At 46.8% G+C, this 21,572-nt stretch overlaps 1 protein-coding gene across 1 annotated transcript in view; it reads right to left on the bottom strand.

The window, feature by feature from the left end:
* The window catches only part of LOC117521373 (receptor-type tyrosine-protein phosphatase N2-like), a 742,548-nt gene that overhangs the window by 104,694 nt on the left and 616,282 nt on the right, over positions 1-21,572 (bottom strand). The window contains exon 16 of the mRNA XM_034182665.1: positions 18,431-18,504. Within this exon, the coding sequence (XP_034038556.1) occupies positions 18,431-18,504 (74 nt within the window). The remainder of the gene's footprint in view (positions 1-18,430; positions 18,505-21,572) is intronic.

A 21,572-nucleotide genomic window follows, 5' to 3' on the forward strand; every position in this document is an offset into this window, starting at 1 on the left:
AATGTAAGGTCGAGATCAAGTGACATACCAGGTCACAGCCTAGAGTCCCTTAATTGAGAGAGTAACATCAACTCAGAACATGGCACCATTTTGGGTCCAAATGTGCTGAACTACTGAATGAACCTTTTACTTTATTTTTTTCAACATTTTTTTATTATTTAACCACATACAGCAACACATCCAGGTACAGTTCCTATCAAAATAAATAGAAAAACAGTTAAGCTATCAAATTTACAATTTATGATGATTTATTTAATTAATTTAAAGCCTGATTTATACTTCTGCAGCTCTATAACTCAGTGTCATACAATGATGTGCGTGACAGTTTTAAAGTTCTCTGTCTCTGGATTATGATTTATTCTGGACTAATCTGACCCTCAACAATCTTTTCTTTCTGCAATCATCACCTCCAAATCAAAGCTAAGCTCTACAATTGTTGTGATGTATTGATTATTATGTAGTATAATCAGGAAAGTGTTATTTATTTAACAAAGGCATTGATTTGTATAATGGCACTGTTTATCATGTTGATCATTTTAATCATTTTTACGTGGATTCCAGTGCTGGTTCATTTTGGTGTATAATTTACACCACCTCTCGACCTGGTGTATATTTTCAGCGCAGCGTACGTCAACGACCACATTGATAAATGCCAAGTAGCGCAGCCGTTTTGGTGTACACCCCATATACGCTCAAATATCGCCGTACGCACGTTGATACATGAGGCCCAGTGTGTGTGTGTGTGTGTGTGTGTGTGTGTGAGAAATTGATGCCACAGCTCTTTCAATTTGTCAAATTGAGTAAGATTAATAATAGTATTATTATTAATAATAATAACAACAATAATGATGGTAGAGAAGCTTGAATCTTCGACTGGACTGGGTTGCTTGACGCGAGGACGTTTCGCTTCAAATCGCAGAAGCTTCCTCAGCTTCCTCAGCTAAAATTCTTGCTCTGGTGGTCTGACTTCTGTCTTGACTCTTGTAGAGAAGAATAATCAAGAAGTCACAAAAGCTGGAGTTTTAAACCTAACCAGACCCCTCCTACCGAGAGGCAGACTGCTATTGGCTAGTGACTAAACAATAGCTCTAATCAGTACCTATTGTGCTCTAGTTAGCACCCTCCTAATGACAGGGCAGCCAGTTTAGTCACTGGCCTATAGCAGTCTGCCTCTCGGTAGGAGGGGTATGGTTAGGTTTAAAACTCCAGCTTTTGTGACTTCTTGATTATTCTTCTCTACAAGAGTCAAGACAGAAGTCAGACCACCAGAGCAAGAATTTTAGCTGAGGAAGCTTCTGCGATTTGAAGCGAAACGTCCTCGCGTCAAGCAACCCAGTCCAGTCGAAGATTCAAGCTTCTCTACTATGGAAACCACCTGGACAACTGAGAGCCTACACAGAAACAATAATGATGATAAAAGATATTGGAAAATCAACCAATGATGTTGATATTATTTTCCAAGGTTGTTACAGCCAGGGGTGGTAGTGGGGACAAGCTCCCACTGCCTAAAAAGTGCTCCCTTATGGTGTGCATCTCAAATAGCCTCTGTCAACCAAGTCCAGCTCCTGGCCTGCTCGTGTGGATTAGCTTCTAAGCCCAGCAGAAGTACTACTACTGACAGGAGAAGGGGCAATGGCGGATCTCTGGTGCCTCAAAACCAGTTGCTTTGGGTAGATGGATCTCGTCAGCCTAGGAAGGCAGTTCATCTAGAAGAAGGAAACTCTGATCTCAAACCTCCACTGCCTTGTGGCCATATCCAGTCTTGGACAAGGCTTTCAGGAGTGAACCTCAAGGAACAATCTGGAATCGGAGTCCCTAAGGTGGTCTGTTGCTGAATTTCAGCACTTTCTCAGCAACTCCTGCGACACTTCAGCTGCCAAACTGCATTGCACTGGACTATAATGACAGCGTGGAGATGGGGGACCTGCTGCATGGGCAACAGCGGATCTTCCATATTAGCTTGCCTAGGCTTTGTAGCTCCACTGGAGAGGACACTCCAGCAGCATCACAAGATGGCGGCACAACACAAGAAGTGCCAGTTTACCGGTTATAAGCTCGACCATTTGGCAAAGGAAACAAGCGCCACGGGTCACTTCTGATGGTGGGACAGATCATTGCATCTCATTAGACAACCACTTCCTGCCTCAAGCTGGCCAGCCGACAGCCAGTAATTTGCTGTCTCGCCATGGCCTGCTTGATCTACTGGGTGCGTGAAGCTTAGAGTAAACCTTGAAATGCAGGCCACAAATTCTGCGCCAGGCCACAAAAACAAAAGAAGAAAGAAGACTCCAGCTCAACATTTTGCAAGCTGGAACATCGGGACCATGTGCCCTGGCCTCTGTGCTGATCTTCAGCAAATTGATGATGCCCGCAAAACTGCCGTCATTGACAGGGAACTCTCACAACTAAATGTCAACATTGCCTGCTTCCAGTAAATATGGCTTGAGGACAGCAGCACCTTCTTTTGGCAAGGGAAGTCCTTGGATGAATCCCATCAGCACGGTGTCAGTTTTGCTGTAAAGAACACCCTGGTTACGTGCATTAAGCCACCGTTAACTGGCAGCAAGACAATCCTTGCCCTCTGGCTTTCAACATCTTCAGGCCCAGCCACCATTGTCAGTGCATATGCTCCAACTCTCTACTCCAACCCAGAGGAAAAAGACCAGTTCTACGAGTCCCTATACGAAGTGATATCTGGGATTCCAAGCTCAGAAGGTCTCTACCTACTTGGAGACTTCAAGGCCAGAGTGGATACTGATCACAAGGCCTGGTCTACCTGCTTAGGTGTCTACGGAAGGGCCAAGATCAATGACAACGGCCAATGACTGATGGAGCTGTGCTTCTATCTGGTCTATGCATGACCAACACCTTCTTCAAATGCAAGGCTATCCACCAGGTGTCTTGGAGACACGCGCGGCCCCACCACTGGCACCATTTGGACCTAGTTATCACCAGGCATGCAGACCTTGCCAGCGTTCTCCTCACTTGCAGACTGCAATAATTATTGAGGCATCTCCCTTAGGGGAGGTGATGTCTAGTGGTTAAGGGATTGGGCTTGAGACCAGAAGATCCTCAGTTCAAATCCCAGCCTGACTGAAAAATCACTAAGGGCCCTTAGACAAGATCTTTAGTCACCTATTGCTCCCAGTGTGTAGTGAGTGACTTATATGGCAGCACCCTCATATTGGGGTGAATGTGAGGCATTATTGTAAAGCGCTTTGAGCATCTGATGCAGATGGAAAAGCACTATATAAATGCAGTCCATTTACCATTTACCATTCCCTTCTCAGCACTGTTGGGAAGAACTTCACCCATGTTGCCTTAACACCTATACAGACCTTGGCCTTGCGTGTCTACCCAGAGTCTCAGTGCAGCTTTCAAGCTGAGAGGTCTACCGTGGACATGATCTTGATCTTGTCAATATGCCAGCTGCAGGAGAAGTGTCAAGAGCAGCAAATGCCATTGACCTCACCAAGGCTTTCGACTTGGTTAGTCAAGGCAGACTCTTCAGGCTCTGCAGAAGATCAGCTGTCCCTCAAAACTCCTGGCAGTGGTGTCTTCATTCCACGAGAACATGCACATTACAGTTTGCTTCAACAGCACAACATCAGAGGCCTTCCCAGTAAGCAGTGGGGTGAAACAGGCCTGTGTCTTTGCGCCAACACTCTTCGGAACCTTCTTCTTCATGCTCCTCCAGTACGCCTTGAACGATTGCACTGAGGGAATGTACATTCACACCAGGGCCAATGGCAAGCTCTTCAACATCGCTCGACTTCGCGCCAAGATCATGGTTGAGGAGGTACTCATCCATGAGATACTCTTTGCTGACAATGCAGCCTTGACATCACACTTCAAGGGCAGTCTGCAGCAGCTTTTTAGTCATCAGGCACGAGAAAAAGCTCAACAGCTACCATCTGAGGTGCCTTAGATGAATTCTGCACATCAAATGGCAGGACAAGGTGCCCAACACAGAGGTCTTGGAACACGCCAACATGAGCAGCATGTTCACCATTCTTGGCAAAAGGTGCTTGGCCATATCAGGAGAATGAATCCAGGCCATATTCCTAAAGAGCTTCTGTGCAGTGAGCTGGCAGAGGGCACTTATTTGGCTGGTTGACTATGCCTGCGCTTCAAGGATGTCTGCAAGAAGGACATGAAAATGTGCAGCATCAATGTCAACACGTGGGAGCAGTGTGCAGAGGACCATGCAGCCTAGTGCCTTGCTGTCAGAACAGGTACACAGAAGGCTGAGCAGGAGAGGAACCAAGGCCTTGATGAGCAACGAGCTAGGAGGAAGGGGTGACAGCGGCAGCCTCAGCAGGCATCACAGTACGCGTGCAGCAAATGCAGCAGAAATTGTCCCTCGCGCATCAGACTGATAAGTCATTTGCGCAGGTGCAAATAGAAAGAAGAGACCGTCTACAAGCCTCCCATCCTGGACACCAGCATGGACTCTCAAAATTTCCTTTATATTTGTATTGTCAAGTGTGTCGGTAGCATGGCCCAAGCAGAGATTCACCCCTTTGAGTCTGGTCTGCTTGAGGTTTCTTCCTCAAATCATCATAGGGAGTTTTTCCTTACCACTGTTGTCTGTGTGCTTGCTCTAGGGGTTGGTAAGGTTAGACCTTACTTGTGTGAAACACCTTGAGGCAGCTTTGTTGTGATTTGGCGCCATATCAATGAAATAAATTGGAAGTTTAAAAAATAAAATACAAACAAATAGATAAAATGAAAATGAGTTTAAAAAAATGGATGCTACACCATCATCTCCCGCAGACAGACAGATGCCAGGAGCAGGATATATATATTATTTTCTAAAACAAACAACATTGACTGAAGTTTGAATGTGTTCTTCTTGGGAGCTATTTCATTCCAAAGTCCTTTGCATTTAAAAAAGCAAATTTAATTGAATTTGGAATCCGTGTAAAAGAACTGAAACCTTTTCCTGAAACATTAGAACAAGATTGTTTTTCAGCATTACACATCACCAGGATTGAGAAGGTGGGACAATAAATCACTTTCCACTCTGCTCATTTTCTTCAGGTTGACTCTCTTAAATCCTCAATCAAAATAAGTCAATTTAACAGTCAATAAGTCTGAGCAGCTGATAGCGTTCAGCATCACAATCAGCGTTTGTTGGGACTGAATGATCGAGTAGGACTTGAGTGATTGATTGCATCTCACACAGTCTGTGTTTGTGTCGGAAAGTTATTGACTCTTTTAGTGCCCGTCACATGAGGGTTTGCCAAATTGCATTTTAACCATGCATTCTTTCAAAGTGGGAGGAGCTGAAAGTGCCACACAGAAGACACTCCACAAATAAAGTATCCAACATCACACAGAAAAGTTACAATTACTTCATAAAATCATTAACTTATCAGTGAAACTGTGGACAGGACCCCAGTCCATTGGCTGGGGTCCATCCTAACTTCCTCAATTAAGGTAGATATTGATTTATAACTGGGTGGACTGGGATAATGAAGATTAAGTGTTTTCTCTATGTACACAGGCAGGTAGCATGACCATGAACAGCGCACCCAGGTCTACATATTGTTAGTGTTGTGAAAGTGTAGGTACACGGACCCACAACAGGGGGCGCAATGAACGGACAATGGAGAAAGGTGAATAACAAGTTTTACTGTTGTGAAAAGAGCACAACCAATACAACAATTAATAATTTGGAGTTTGAAGCCGAAATCTGCTGGTGTCGTGTGGGCAGGCTCGAAGGTAGGAGGCGTCCGTCCTAGTCGAACCGGAACCACCCAGATTTCCTCTGCCACCGAACCCCAGAAGTACTGGAACCGCCAAGTCCCGAATTCCCAGGTGGCCACTGCCTCCGCTCGTCGGATCCGGTACTGCTGGCGGGAAAGAGCACAAACACACAGGTATGGATGCGACAGCACCCAGTAGACGGAGAGGGGAGAAGCCGCCTCCACCTCTTGTTACAATGAAGCAGGAAAGGTGAGTACTTATCCAAGCAAGTAGCTTTCTGTAGTCAGCTGTCCTGAAAAGGTTTACCAAGGTTTATCAGAGTCTTCAATATGAGCTTGCAGAGAAGGTTACCTTAATCTCAAGGCGATATCTCGGCACTGAGGTGGAGACGCTGTCCTGCTGATATACCTCCGTCCTGAGTGCAGTCAGCTGTGTCCAGTAATGGGTGACAGCTGTCACCCTGGCAGCCCTCGTCGGCGGCAGCGCCCTCTGGTGCCTGGAGCCCGCACTCCAGGCAGGGCGCCCTCTGGTGGTGGTGGGCCAGCAGTACCTCCTCTTCAGCGGCCCACACAACAGGACCCCCCCCTCAACGGGCGCCTCCTGGCGCACGACCGGGCTTGTCCGGATGGCGACGGTAGAAGTCGGCCAGGAGGGCCGGGTCCAGGATGAAGCTCCTCTTCACCCAGGAGCGTTCTTCGGGGCCGTACCCCTCCCAGTCCACCAGGTACTGAAGACCCCGACCCATTCGACGGACATCGAGGAGCCGACGCACGGTCCAAGCCGGTTCCCCGTCGATGATCCGGGCAGGAGGTGGTGCCGGACCCGGGGTGCAGAGGGGTGAGGTGTGATGGGGCTTTATCCGGGAGACGTGGAATACCGGGTGAATCCGCAGCGAGGCCGGCAACTGAAGCCTCACTGCGGCGGGATTGATGATTTTGAGGACCTTGAAGGGACCGATGTATCGGTCTTGGAGCTTGGGGGAGTCCACTTGAAGGGGAATGTCCTTGGTGGACAACCATACCTCCTGCCCAGGACGATACGTGGGAGCCGGGGCCCGCCGCCGGTCTGCATGTGTCTTCGCTCTCGTCCGGGCCTTCAACAAGGCAGAGCGGGCGGCACGCCACACCCGACGGCACCTCCGTAGGTGGGCCTGGACCGAGGGCACACCGACCTCTCCCTCGACCACCGGAAACAAGGGGGGCTGATACCCCAAGCACACCTCAAACGGGGAGAGGCCGGTGGCTGATGACACTTGGCTGTTGTGAGCGTACTCGATCCAGGCCAGGTGGGTACTCCAGGCCGTCGGGTGCGCGGCTGTCACACAGCGTAGTGTCTGCTCCAAGTCCTGGTTCGCACCGCTCTGCTTGCCCGTTGGTCTGGGGATGATACCCAGACGAGAGGCTGACCGTGGCCCCCAGTTCCCGGCAGAAGCTCCTCCAGACGTGTGAGGTGAACTGGGGACCGCGATCGGAGACGATGTCTGATGGTATACCATGCAGACGGACGACGTGGTGGACCAGGAGGTCCGCTGTCTCCTGGGCCGTTGGAAGCTTCGGGAGGGCCACGAAGTGGGCCGCCTTGGAGAAACGGTCCACTATCGTGAAGACGACGGTGTTTCCCTGGGACGGCGGGAGACCCGTGACGAAGTCCAGGCCGATGTGGGACCAGGGGCGATGAGGCACGGGCAGTGGCTGTAGCTGCCCTGAGGTCTTCTGGTGGTTGGCCTTGCCCCTGGCGCAGGTGGTACAGGCCTGGACGTAATCCCGGACATCGGCCTCCAGGGATGCCCACCAGAAGCGTTGCCGGACGACTGTCACGGTCCTTCGCACCCCCGGGTGACAGGAGAGCTTAGAACCGTGACAGAAGTCTAGGACTGCGGCCCTGGCCTCTGGTGGGACGTATAGTTTGTTCTTTGGTCCGTTTCCGGGGTCCGGGACACGGGTCAGGGCCTCCCGGACGGTCTTCTCCACGTCCCAGGTGAGGGCGGCCACGATAGCGGACTCCGGGATGATGGGATCCGGGGGATCCGACGGTTCCGTTTTGACCTCATCTTCGTGCACCCGGGACAATGCATCCGATCTCTGGTTCTTGGTCCCGGGGCGGTAGGTAATCCGGAAGTCAAAACGGCCAAAGAACAGTGACCAGCGGGCTTGCCTGGGGTTCAGACGCTTAGCGGTCCTGATGTACTCCAGGTTCCGATGGTCAGTGAAAACCGTGAATGGCACGGCTGTTCCCTCCAACAGATGTCTCCACTCTTCGAGGGCCTCTTTCACAGCAAGGAGTTCCCGATTGCCGACGTCATAGTTCCGTTCAGCGGGGGTCAACCTGCGGGAAAAATAGGCACACGGGTGAAGGACCTTATCGGTCTTCCCGCTCTGGGAGAGCACCGCTCCTATCCCTGAGTCCGAGGCATCCACTTCAACCACTAACTGGCGGCTAGGATCGGGCTGCACCAGAACTGGTGCAGACGAGAAGCGCCGTTTCAACTCCTTGAACGCGGCCTCGCACCGGTCCGACCAGGTGAAGGGAACTTTTGGAGAGGTCAGGGCTGTCAGGGGGCTAACTACCTGACTGTAGCCCTTGATGAACCTCCTGTAGAAATTAGCAAAGCCGAGGAACTGTTGCAGCTTCCTACGGCTTGTGGGTTGGGGCCAGTCTCTCACCGCCGCAACCTTGGCCGGGTCCGGGGCGACGGAGTTAGAGGAGATGATAAACCCCAGGAAGGACAAAGAAGTGCGGTGGAACTCACACTTCTCGCCCTTCACAAACAGACGGTTCTCCAACAACCGCTGTAGGACCTGACGTACATGCTTGACATGGGTCTCAGGATCCGGAGAAAAGATGAGTATATCGTCTAGATATACGAAGACGAACCGGTGCAGGAAGTCCCGCAAGACATCGTTTACCAACGCTTGGAAGGTCGCGGGAGCATTAGTGAGACCGAACGGCATGACCAGGTACTCAAAATGACCTAAGGGGGTGTTAAATGCCGTCTTCCATTCGTCTCCCTTCCGAATCCGAACCAAATGGTACGCGTTCCTAAGATCCAGCTTGGTGAAGATTCTGGCTCCATGCAAGGGGGTGAACACTGAATCCAACAAGGGCAACGGGTATCGGTTGCGAACCGTGATCTCATTCAACCCCCTGTAATCAATGCATGGACGAAGTCCGCCATCTTTTTTACCCACAAAAAAGAAACCAGCGCCCATCGGTGAGGTGGAATTCCGGATCAACCCGGCGGCTAATGAGTCCCGGATGTAGGTCTCCATTGATTCGCGTTCCGGCCGTGAGAGGTTGTACAGCCTACTGGACGGGAACTCACTGCCTGGAACCAAATCAATGGCACAATCGTACGGGCGGTGGGGAGGAAGCGTGAGAGCCAGATCCTTGCTGAACACGTCCGCAAGGTCATGGTACTCCGCTGGCACCGCCTTCAGATTGGGCGGGACTCGGACCTCCTCCTTAGCTTGGGAGCCGGGCGGAACCGAGGAACCGAGACACTCCCGATGGCAGGTTTCGCTCCACTGAACCACCACCCCGGACGGCCAATCAATCCGGGGATTGTGCTTAAGCATCCATGGAAATCCTAAAACCACACGGGAGGTGGCCTGAGTCACGAAGAACTCGATCACCTCCCGGTGGTTGCCTGACACCACCAGAGTTACTGGAGGTGTCTTGTGTGTGATTGGTGGGAGTAGGGAGCCATCTAGTGCTCGAACCTGCACAGGCGAGGTAAGAGCCACCAGAGGGAGCCCTATCTCCCTGGCCCATCTACTGTCTAGCAGATTCCCCTCAGAGCCCGTGTCCACCAGTGCTGGGGCCTTCAGGGTTGAATCCTCAAACAGGATCGTGACTGGGAGTCGTGTAGCAATGTGGGTATGTCCCACGTGAATGTTTTGGCCCACCCCTGGCCCAGTCTCTAAGGGCGGGCGTTTGGCGTTTGACCGCTCGGGGCAGTCTCTCACATGGTGCTCTATTGAACCACAAACAAGACACGCTCCGTGGGTCCATCTCCTTTGTGCATCTGGTGCCCTAAATGTTGCCCTACTCGTGTCCCTAGCTTCGTCAGTAGGGGGAGCTGTGACCCCACGGAGCGCAGGAACAGAGGAGCGTGGGGAGGGCGGAGCTCGATCGGACCCGGAAGGGAGAGGGACGACGCGTGCCTGGCCACGCCCTTCGCCTCGTTCCCGACGGCGTTCTTCTACCCGGTTGTCGAGTCGTATAACTAGATCGATGAGCCCATCTAAATCCCGCGGTTCGTCCTTAGCCACCAGGTGCTCTTTTAGGACCAGAGACAGTCCGTTTACAAAGGCAGCGCGGAGGGCAGTGCTATTCCAGCCGGATCTCGCCGCCGCGATGCGGAAGGCGACTGCATAGGCAGCTGCGCTCCGACGCCCCTGTCGTATGGACAGTAGTGCGGTTGAAGCGGACTCGCCTCTGTTGGGATGATCGAACACCGTTCTGAGCTCCCGTACAAACCCATCGTATGAATGAAGGAGCCGTGAGTTCTGCTCCCAGAGCGCTGTAGCCCAAGCGCGTGCCTCCCCGCGAAGCAGGTTTATGACATAAGCTACTTTGCTAGCGTCAGTCGCGTACATCACGGGACGCTGTGCGAAGACGAGCGAACATTGCATCAAAAAATCCGCGCACGTCTCCACACGGCCTCCGTACGGTTCTGGAGGGCTTATGTAAGCTTCTGGGGACGGAGGAAGGGACCGTTGAACGACCAGTGGAACGTCACTCTCACACGCAGGGTCCTCGGGAGGGAGAGCCGCAGCGGCGCCCGGAGGGCGCGCTTCCACTTGTGCGGCGAGAGCCTCCACCCTGCGGTTTAGGAGAACGTGCTGCTCGGTCATGAAATCGATCCGAGTGGTGAAAGCGGTGAGGATCCGCTGCAACTCACCGACTACCCCTCCCGAAGCCGCCGCTGCGCCCTGTTCTTCCATTGGCCGTTCAACAGCCGGTTGACGCCCCTCGGGATCCATGACGCTGGCCGAGATATCCTGTTGTGAAAGTGTAGGTACACGGACCCACAACAGGGGGCGCAATGAACGGACAATGGAGAAAGGTGAATAACAAGTTTTACTGTTGTGAAAAGAGCACAACCAATACAACAATTAATAATTTGGAGTTTGAAGCCGAAATCTGCTGGTGTCGTGTGGGCAGGCTCGAAGGTAGGAGGCGTCCGTCCTAGTCGAACCGGAACCACCCAGATTTCCTCTGCCACCGAACCCCAGAAGTACTGGAACCGCCAAGTCCCGAATTCCCAGGTGGCCACTGCCTCCGCTCGTCGGATCCGGTACTGCTGGCGGGAAAGAGCACAAACACACAGGTATGGATGCGACAGCACCCAGTAGACGGAGAGGGGAGAAGCCGCCTCCACCTCTTGTTACAATGAAGCAGGAAAGGTGAGTACTTATCCAAGCAAGTAGCTTTCTGTAGTCAGCTGTCCTGAAAAGGTTTACCAAGGTTTATCAGAGTCTTCAATATGAGCTTGCAGAGAAGGTTACCTTAATCTCAAGGCGATATCTCGGCACTGAGGTGGAGACGCTGTCCTGCTGATATACCTCCGTCCTGAGTGCAGTCAGCTGTGTCCAGTAATGGGTGACAGCTGTCACCCTGGCAGCCCTCGTCGGCGGCAGCGCCCTCTGGTGCCTGGAGCCCGCACTCCAGGCAGGGCGCCCTCTGGTGGTGGTGGGCCAGCAGTACCTCCTCTTCAGCGGCCCACACAACAGTTAGCCCAAGTCCTAACCCATCAAGTTACTATATTCTGGTCCTGCAACTTGTATTCCAAAGCAACTTTTATACAAAAAAATACTGCATATTCATCAATGGTCACAATATGGCACCATGCCATATTATGGCCATTGGTGATAAGCACCACCTGTATACTAAATGGGGTACTCTGACTCATACTCTGGAGCAGAAGGTGGTGCTCCTGCACCATTAAGCTGGATACCAACCACTGTCAAACAAGACGAATAAGGAACTGATGCAGAAGCCCCAGTAGCAGCTATGAATGAGAACATGTGAATTTAATAAATCAGAATCTCAAACTGAAAGAAAAGGAGGGAATATTACTTTTCTACAACTCACAACAATTGTCTGGCCTTTGTGAGACAAGGACAGCAATAGCACGTCAGCTAAGCTAAGTAAGTCTAAGATCTTATTTAAATGTTTTATAAAAGAGTTTTAAAACATTTAATAAGTTGATATTACATGTTTATCAGAATCAGAATCGCCTTTATTGTCATTGTAATTTACATTGCTACGAGATTTGAGTGAAACTCCAAAAAGGTGCTTTCCGTGGTGCGAATAATTTTTAGCCAAATAAAAGATAATAAAATTTAACAATAAATTGTTCAGAGTATATGTACAACCCCTGGCAAAAATTATGGACTCACCGGCCTCGGAGGATGTTCATTCAATTGTTTAATTTTGTAGAAAAAAGCAGATCACAGACATGACACAAAACTAAAGTCATTTCAAATGGCAACTTTCTGGCTCTTCTTTCTCTTCAGGCAGTCATCTTTATAAATCTCATTGGAACGGCACCAAACAAAAGTTCCAGCATCATCACCTTGCCCAATGCAGATTCGAGATTCATCACTGAATATGACTTTCATCCAGTCATCCACAGTCCACGATTGTTTTTCCTTAGCCCATTGTAACCTTGTTTTTTCTGTTTAGGTGTTAATGATGGCTTTCGTTTAGCTTTTCTGTATGTAAATCCCATTTCCTTTAGGCGGTTTCTTACAGTTCGGTCACAGACGTTGACTCCAGTTTCCTCCCATTCGTTCCTCATTTGTTTTGTTGTGCATTTTTGATTTTTGAGACATATTGCTTTAAGTTTTCTGTCTTGACGCTTTGATGTCTTCCTTGGTCTACCAGTATGTTTGCCTTTAACAACCTTCCCATGTTGTTTGCATTTGGTCCAGAGTTGAGACACAGCTGACTGTGAACAACCAACATCTTTTGCAACATTGGGTGATGATTTACCCTCTTTTAAGAGTTTGATAATCCTCTCCTTTGTTTCAATTGACATCTCTCGTGTTGGAGCCATGATTCATGTAAGTCCACTTGGTGCAACAGCTCTCCAAGGTGTGATCACTCCTTTTTAGATGCAGACTAACGAGCAGATCTGATTTGATGCAGGTGTTAGTTTTGGGGATGAAAATTTACAGGGTGATTCCATAATTTATTCCTCAGAATTGAGTGAGTCCATATTTTTTTTCCCTCCGCTTGGTCTAAAAAGTAACTGTTACTGACTGCCACAATTATTTTTCCTTGATTTCTTATAGTGTTTCTTAAAGCCAGAAAGTTGCCATTTGAAATGACTTTAGTTTTGTGTCATGTCTGTGATCTGCTTTTTTCTACAAAATTAAACAACTGAATGAACATCCTCCGAGGCCGGTGATTCCATAATTATTGCCAGGGGTTGTACAACTAAATAAACATAAGATAAAGTAAAATATAAAATGAGAATTATATACAACTGTGGAATCATATTGCACGGGAATACGCAGATGATACCCAGCTTTATCTATCCATGAAGCCAGTAATACTGTGAGAAATCTTGGAGTCATTTTTGATCAGGATATGTCATTCAAAGCGCATATTAAACAAATATGTAAGACTGCTTTTTTGCATTTACGCAATATCTCTAAAATTAGAAAGGTCTTGTCACAGTGATGCTGAAAAACTAATTCATGCATTTATTTCCTCTAGGCTGGACTATTGTAATTCATTATTATCAGGTTGTCCTAAAAGTTCCCTGAAAAGCCTTCAGTTAATTCAAAATGCTGCAGCTAGAGTACTGACGGGGACTAGAAGGAGAGAGCATATCTCACCCATATTGGCCTCTCTTCATTGGCTTCCTGTTAATTCTAGAATAGAATTTAAAATTCTTCTTCTTACACTCAACAAAAATATAAACGCAACACTTTTGGTTTTGCTCCCATTTTGTATGAGATGAACTCAAAGATCTAAAACTTTTTCCACATACACAATATCACCATTTCCCTCAAATATTATTCACAAACCAGTCTAAATCTGTGATAGTGAGCACTTCTCCTTTGCTGAGATAATCCATCCCAACTCACAGGTGTGCCATACCAAGATGCTGATTATACACCATGATTAGTGCACAGGTGTGCCTTAGACTGTCCACAATAAAAGGCCACTCTGAAAGGTGCAGTTTTGTTTTATTGGGGGGGATACCAGTCAGTATCTGGTGTGACCACCATTTGCCTCATGCAGTGCAACACATCTCCTTCGCATAGAGTTGATCAGGTTGTCAATTGTGGCCTGTGGAATGTTGGTCCACTCCTCTTCAATGGCTGTGCGAAGTTGCTGGATATTAGCAGGAACTGGTACATGCTATCGTATACGCCGGTTCAGAGCATCCCAAACATGCTCAATGGGTGACATGTCCGGTGAGTATGCCGGCCATGCAAGAACTGGGACATTTTCAGCTTCCAAGAACTGTGTACAGATCCTTGCAACATGGGGCCGTGCATTATCCTGCTGCAACATGAGGTGATGTTCTTGGATGTTGGCACAACAATGGGCCTCAGGATCTCGTCACGGTATCTCTGTGCATTCAAAATGCCATCAATAAAATGCACCTGTGTTCTTCATCCATAGCAGACGCCTGCCCATACCATAACCCCACCGCCACCATGGGCCACTCAATCCACAACATTGACATCAGAAAACCGCTCACCCACACGACGCCACACACGCTGTCTGCCATCTGCCCTGAACAGTGTGAACCGGGATTCATCCGTGAAGAGAACACCTCTCCAACGTGCCAAACACCAGCGAATGTGAGCATTTGCCCACTCAAGTCGGTTACGACGACGAACTGGAGTCAGGTCGAGACCCCGATGAGGACGACAAGCATGCAGATGAGCTTCCCTGAGACGGTTTGTGACAGTTTGTGCAGAAATTCTTTGGTTATGCAAACCGATTGTTTCAGCAGCTGTCCGAGTGGCTGGTCTCAGACGATCTTGGAGGTGAACATGCTGGATGTGGAGGTCCTGGGCTGGTGTGGTTACACGTGGTCTGCGGTTGTGAGGCTGGTTGGATGTACTGTCAAATTCTCTGAAACGCCTTTGGAGACGGCTTATGGTAGAGAAATGAACATTCAATACACGAGCAACAGCTCTGGTTGACATTCCTGCTGTCAGCATGTCAACTGCACGCTCCCTCAAATCTTGCGACATCTGTGGCATTGTGCTGTGTGATAAAACTGCACCTTTCAGAGTGGCCTTTTATTGTGGGCAGTCTAAGGCACACCTGTGCACTAATCATGGTGTCTAATCAGCATCTTGATATGGCACACCTGTGAGGTGGGATGGATTATCTCAGCAAAGGAGAAGTGCTCACTATCACAGATTTAGACTGGTTTGTGAACAATATTTGAGGGAAATGGTGATATTGTGTATGTGGAAAAAGTTTTAGATCTTTGAGTTCATCTCATACAAAATGTGAGCAAAACCAAAAGTGTTGCGTTTATATTTTTGTTGAGTGTACTTATAAGGTTTTGAATAATCAGGTCCCTTCTTATCTTAGGGACCTCATAGTACCATATCACCCCAATAGAGCGCTTCGCTCTCAGACTGCAGGCTTACCTGTAGTTCCTAGGGTTTGTAAGAGTAGAATGGGAGGCAGAGCCTTCAGCTTTCAGGCTCCTCTCCTGTGGAACCAGCTCCCAATTCGGATCAGGGAGACAGACACCCTCTCTACTTTTAAGATTAGGCTTAAAACTTTCCTTTTTGCTAAAGCTTATAGTTAGGGCTGGATCAGGTGACCCTGAACCATCCCTTAGTTATGCTGCTATAGACTTAGACTGCTGGGGGGTTCCCATGATGCACTGAGTGTTTCTTTCTCTTTTTGCTCTGTATGCACCACTCTGCATTTAATCATTAGTGATTGATCTCTGCTCCCCTCCACAGCATGTCTTTTTCCTGGTTCTCTCCCTCAGCCCCAACCAGTCCCAGCAGAAGACTGCCCCTCCCTGAGCCTGGTTCTGCTGGAGGTTTCTTCCTGTTGAAAGGGAGTTTTTCCTTCCCACTGTCGCCAAGTGCTTGCTCACAGGGGGTCGTTTTGACCATTGGGGTTTTTATGTAATTATTGTATGGCCTTGCCTTACAATATAAAGCGCCTTGGGGCAACTGTTTGTTGTGATTTGGCGCTATATAAATAAAATTGAATTGAATTGAATATTGCACATGGTTTACAGATATTGCGCAAGAAACTTGAAAGGTGCGGATTAGAGTGATGTGTTATCGTTCAGTGCAGTGATCGCTCTGGAGAGAAAGCTGTCCCTGAGTCTGTTTGTCCTAGTTTTGATTGACCTATACCGTCGGCCGGAGGGTAGTAGGTCAAACAGGTGGTTGCTGGGTGGGATGTGTCTTTGATGATGCTGCCAGCTATGCTCAGGTAGCGAGAGCTGACAATGTCTTCCAGCCTGGGCAGAGAGCAGCCAGTGATCCCCTGGGCCATTTTGATCACCCTCTGCAGCGCTCTCCTGTCTGCTGCTGAGCACCCCCCGTACCATGATGTGATGCAGTACGTCTGGATGCTTTCGAAGGTGGCTCTGTAGAACAACACCAGCACCTTCTCCTCCAGACTGTTTCTCCTGAGCACGAAGTGGAGTCACTGCTAGGCTTTCCTCACCACCACTGTGGTGTTGGCAGTCCAGGAGAGGCTGTTACAGAGCTGCACTCCCAGGAGAACATTATATATATATAAAATTATTATATTTTATCTTTACCTCACCTATGGCCATCTGTTTAGTGGCCAAAAAACAGTTTACTTAAGTGTTTTGTGCCTTGTACAATAACATGAATTAGCTCTGTAGCTTCTGCTCGCTAAAGCAGTAATGCAGTGATTAAATTCATTATATTTTTGTTGCATGAAGCCGTAGCACTATACTCCAAAAATAATTGCAAATTATAATTCTTTATGGTCTTTATGGCACATTTTTGGGCAGATGTAACTAATACCAGTGCAACAATAGTCTGGAAAATATGGTAAAAAATATAATAAAATAAAGATGATTTACCACCCCCCTGCTAGAAGGTGTGATACTCCAAAATGTAATTAGCAACATTAGCTAATATCAGTAGTTTCTCCAAAAATATGACTCCTATCAACATTATGTTTTGGCGCCGTTCATCCTTGACCCAAAATACATGAGCATACCAAATGGAAAATGTCAGCTGTAATACACATGCATGCACGCACACACAGAGAGGTTCTTGTCTTTTCCACATTTCGCCACAAGCAGGTGCTTTGAATTTTAGACACAAAGACTGTGGCGGAAGACATCAAGCGCAACAGACATTTCACTCATGGTGCCAGCAACATGACACTTAACTGAACTGACTAAACCAACTGAAATACAAAAACACAATAAATTATAACACTAACAACACTGTTAAACTAACATGAACCACAATAACAACATTTAAAACTCCAAAACCCCAAACTCTCATGGTCATTGCAGCACAACATCCATTGTTTACTAGTTAGCTAAAATGGCTAATTTCTCCAAAAATATTAGTCCTATCAACTTTCTGTTTTCGCAGCCTTCATACTTTACCCAAAATACATAAGCATACTAAACAGCAAATGTCAGCACTCCCCAGTTTTTGCATGATCAAAGCCATACGCGCGCATGCACGCACACAGGGGCCACTCGGCTATTGTACTATAGATGTTTTGATTCTATCAGTAAAAGACATATTTTATACAAATCACTCTGTTGAAGCAAGGCAGGATTGTGGCCAAGTGGTTAGTGCACTTGGTTTCAGTGCGGAAGGTTCCTGGTTCAAATCCCAACCATACCATATTCCTCCATGTAGTGTGGAATTGTGTCAGGAAGGACATCTGGCATAAAACTTGTGCCAAATCAACATGCAGATCCACCTTGGTTCTGCTGTGGCGACCCAGGTAAAAAAAAAAAACAAGGAAGCAGCTAAAAGGATTTACTTTCTCTGTTGAACTCAATAAAAAAAACACTTGTATCTGTTTTGAATTTGTTTGAGGCATTTGAGATATGACAAGATTCCAGCCGTTTGTTCTGCAGAGTTCTGAAATTCCTTCACTCTGAATGCACATGAACACATCACAAACACACCCAGATTTAAAATGCACGGCACTGAGTTGCTTTTAATGGAATACCGTCATATCTGCCTGGAGGGAAATGCAAACCAATCATTCCAACACTCGCTTACGAAACCCACATCGCTCCATCTTCCTTCCTTTAGAGTGCAAATTTACACAGCATCAAAAGAAAAGGCCGAGCGTAGTGTAAGAGTAAACAAGCTAGTGCTAAATTATCATAACCCAAGGTCAAAAACAACCATCTCTCCAACCCCCCCCCCCCCCCCCCCCCCCAGATCAATTCTGCTTTCACAAGCGGGAAATGAGCCGAGAGCTGCATGCATGCCTTTTCCCACACTGTTCCTGACTGGGTACTCACCCACAGTATTTGCTGAAAATGAATGAATAAATAAATCATTAATATTCATGGTGCAGAATGTGAGCACAGGCGAGAGGACCATGCTGAAGTGAACCAAGCACTACAGCGTTTGTATTGTTCGAAGGCAGGTTGACTTTGCTCCCATGACAGCCGCTGGGGACTGTGGGACCCTGACAAAGCGGCAGCGGAGAGAAACGGTGTCTTGATGCAAGAGGATGTACTTACGATCGGGCTGGCGTTGATGTAATCAGAGTTGCCTTGGCTGCTCTCTGCTTTCAAGGTGATTCTGGAGTGATCATCTGGAGGAAGAAGAAAAAATCACCAGCATTTAGTCGATTTGTTGCTGAGTAAAATCCATAACTCACCACAAATAAAGATTTTTCACATCACACGACCAGAGGTTATAATGAATCACCCGGATCCACGGTTGTTTCAAAACATAGTGATACAGACTTGTCATCTGACCCAACAGATTGCCCTGACTTTAGCACCAATTTAGATGGTGCGACTTTGATCCCAGGTAATTGAGCCAGACTTTGGTTCAAAGTGTATGGTTGAGGTGAGTTAATGGCTCATTCAAATTCAGCTGGTGCTAAATCCAACCAAGACAGTTTCAATGTGTTTTTCAGTTAGAAAACAAAATGTATAACAAAGCTTTCAAATACATTTGCAAAATACAAACAAACAATCTGTAACAGAATTGAAATAACTTGGGTTGGTCCTTGACCCCCAACTGAAATTTGTTAATCATATTAATAAAATCTCTAAAACCATACAAAAAATTTTAATTGCTTTAAATGAATTAGATCTTACATTCCAAAACAGAGGCCGCCCTCCTCTACATGCATGCTATGATGTTGTCCATTCGGCTGCTCCTGTTTTTGTTAGGGCTCAACAAAGGGGATACAGCCAGATCCGCATTGGTATTTGGCACAAGTTTTACGCCGGATGCCCTTCCTGACAAAACTCCAGATTTACCTGGAGAAACACACACAGCCGCTGGTGTGCCGAAGAGGTCTATCATCCAAGTACGAACCAGATCCTGCACTGCTTAGCTTTCACAATGATGTCAGATTTTAAAGCAGTGCCGCCTGAGGGATTGAAGGTCACGGGCATTCAATGTTGGTTTTCGGCCTTGCCACTTAGGTGTAGAAAGTTCCCCAGATTCTCTCAATCTTCTGATTATATTATGGACTGTAGATGATGGAATCCCTAAATTCCTTGCAATTGAATGTTGATAAACATTGTTCTTAAACTGTTGGACTATTTTTTAACGCAGTTGTTCGTAAAGTGGTGATCCTTGCCCCATCTTTACTTGTGAATGGCTGAGCCTTTTGGGGATGCTCCTTTTATACCCAATCATGACACTCACCCAGTGGTGGGCACACTTCCGATAATTCGATAACAGATAATTATCAAAGATAATGTTTTCATTATCGGATTATCTTTTTAGATAACTTTAAAAGCCATTATCGGACTAATTATCTTCCGATGAATTGTAATCCGATAACTTTTAGACCGATAACATAGTAAACCAAGCTGAACAGCAGCAAACATTTTTAAAATTTAAAATCAGTTGAGACCTACCTGTTGAAAGTTTCCTAATAAATGTATAGTTCTACCCTCTGCAAACAGAAGCAAGCTAGTTTCAGGAGAAACCACTCTATCCTCTGCAGGCAAAGAAGAAGTGGTCACAAAAAAAAAAAATCATTTCCTTTAACACCGTACTGATACGCAGGAAATATCACCCAAGTCATCCAGAGGCATACATTTTTAACATATGGTTCAAATTTTAACCAAACTAATTTTGGACAAGTTATTTAAAATTACTGTCATGCCTGAAGTTTGTTTTATGTTTATGTTGTTATGTTTTAGTTTTAAAGTAATGTGCTAATTTTTAAGGTTTTGTGAGCACATGCTGTGCCCAGCAGTGCATTATGGGTAATCTCAGTACGTTCACGACAGGACAAATGCATTTCAGACACTCCGTTCAGGCTCCACGGACAGCAGCATTAAACTCTAGTGCCTAAAACTCTCGTGAATATATTCTCTGGGTTTATAGACATTATTGTATTTGCGTTTGTTAAATTCCACGCATCTTAAATCAATGTATCAGACACAGATTATCTGGAATTTTGTTTTGGCAAGTTTTCAAGGCCTCTACTGCCATCTACTGGCCAGTAGTGTTCATGGCAGTATTCACCCTAAGTACTAAGCGTCTGGGCACCAGTAGATGGCAGTGTTCTATTTATTTGGACCCCAGTTATATCAGATGGTTGTCAAATCAACGTTTTGGCTTTGCAAATGGCTTTTTTTTTTTTTTTTTTTTTTTTACTTTACAAATTAAGTTTAAAAACAAAACAACAACAACAGCAAAAAACATTACAAGACAGCTCTGCGGTGTTTACACATGCACAGTGCGAGCAGTTGGATGCTTGTAGTTCTTCAGGAGCAGGATACAGAATAATATCAAACAGGTTTGATTTTCATTGGACCATACGATCGGCGATCAGGAGGTGGTCGTCAGATGTTGAACACAGCTTGTTACTCCATGTACACTACACGATGCAGGACGCGCGATTAACCTGAAACTCGGTCCAAAAATTTCTCACACGAATGAAAAATCATCTGAAAAAGGGCCAAAACTCACACAGTGTAAAGCCAACATTTATGTGTCAACACAATATTGAGTGCACATTTTACAACATCATAAAATGTGCGCACATCATAAAACGTGCGCACGGCACAAATAAAACGTGTGCACATTCTCTCCACATGCAAAACATTTTGTGATGACACTTCCAGGGCTCCATAAAAATGCCTGTTTTTACAAATAAAAAATTGAATATTTTACAAAAGCACATTTATCTGTAAACACCAACACACGACACACATCACATTAACATGTTGGTTTACATAATGAATGACTGAACCAATCAGTGTTTAGCAGAGGCACTTTTACCCAGAATCCTTTGTGATCTGCCGGTGTTTGTTACAAAACCTCAGAATTAGTGCATTATTCAACATTAAAAGATATATGTTATATTTTAACTTTGTACAATGACAGAATTGACATTAATGGAGTTATTCTATCAGTATTCACACAAAACCATAAGACAGGATGCCTTTATTTTTCAAGACCTCCGCCTGACCGGAGCATTGTGATTGGCAGAGAGTTGGCTTTGTGGCTGCTCTCAGAGTGCTGCAGTGCTGCAGCTGTGTAGCTTCCAGAAGGGGGCAGCATGTTCAAACATAGCAGTGCTGACTCATTGTTTGGGACTTTTGTTGCTTTTTATGCTTCCAAATGCGATCGTGGTGTTTAAACTCAAATTCAGCAGATGTAGCAGAGACAATACTGGAATTTATT

This window comes from Thalassophryne amazonica, chromosome 12 (assembly GCF_902500255.1).
Source record: "Thalassophryne amazonica chromosome 12, fThaAma1.1, whole genome shotgun sequence".
Lineage (NCBI taxonomy): Eukaryota > Metazoa > Chordata > Actinopteri > Batrachoidiformes > Batrachoididae > Thalassophryne > Thalassophryne amazonica.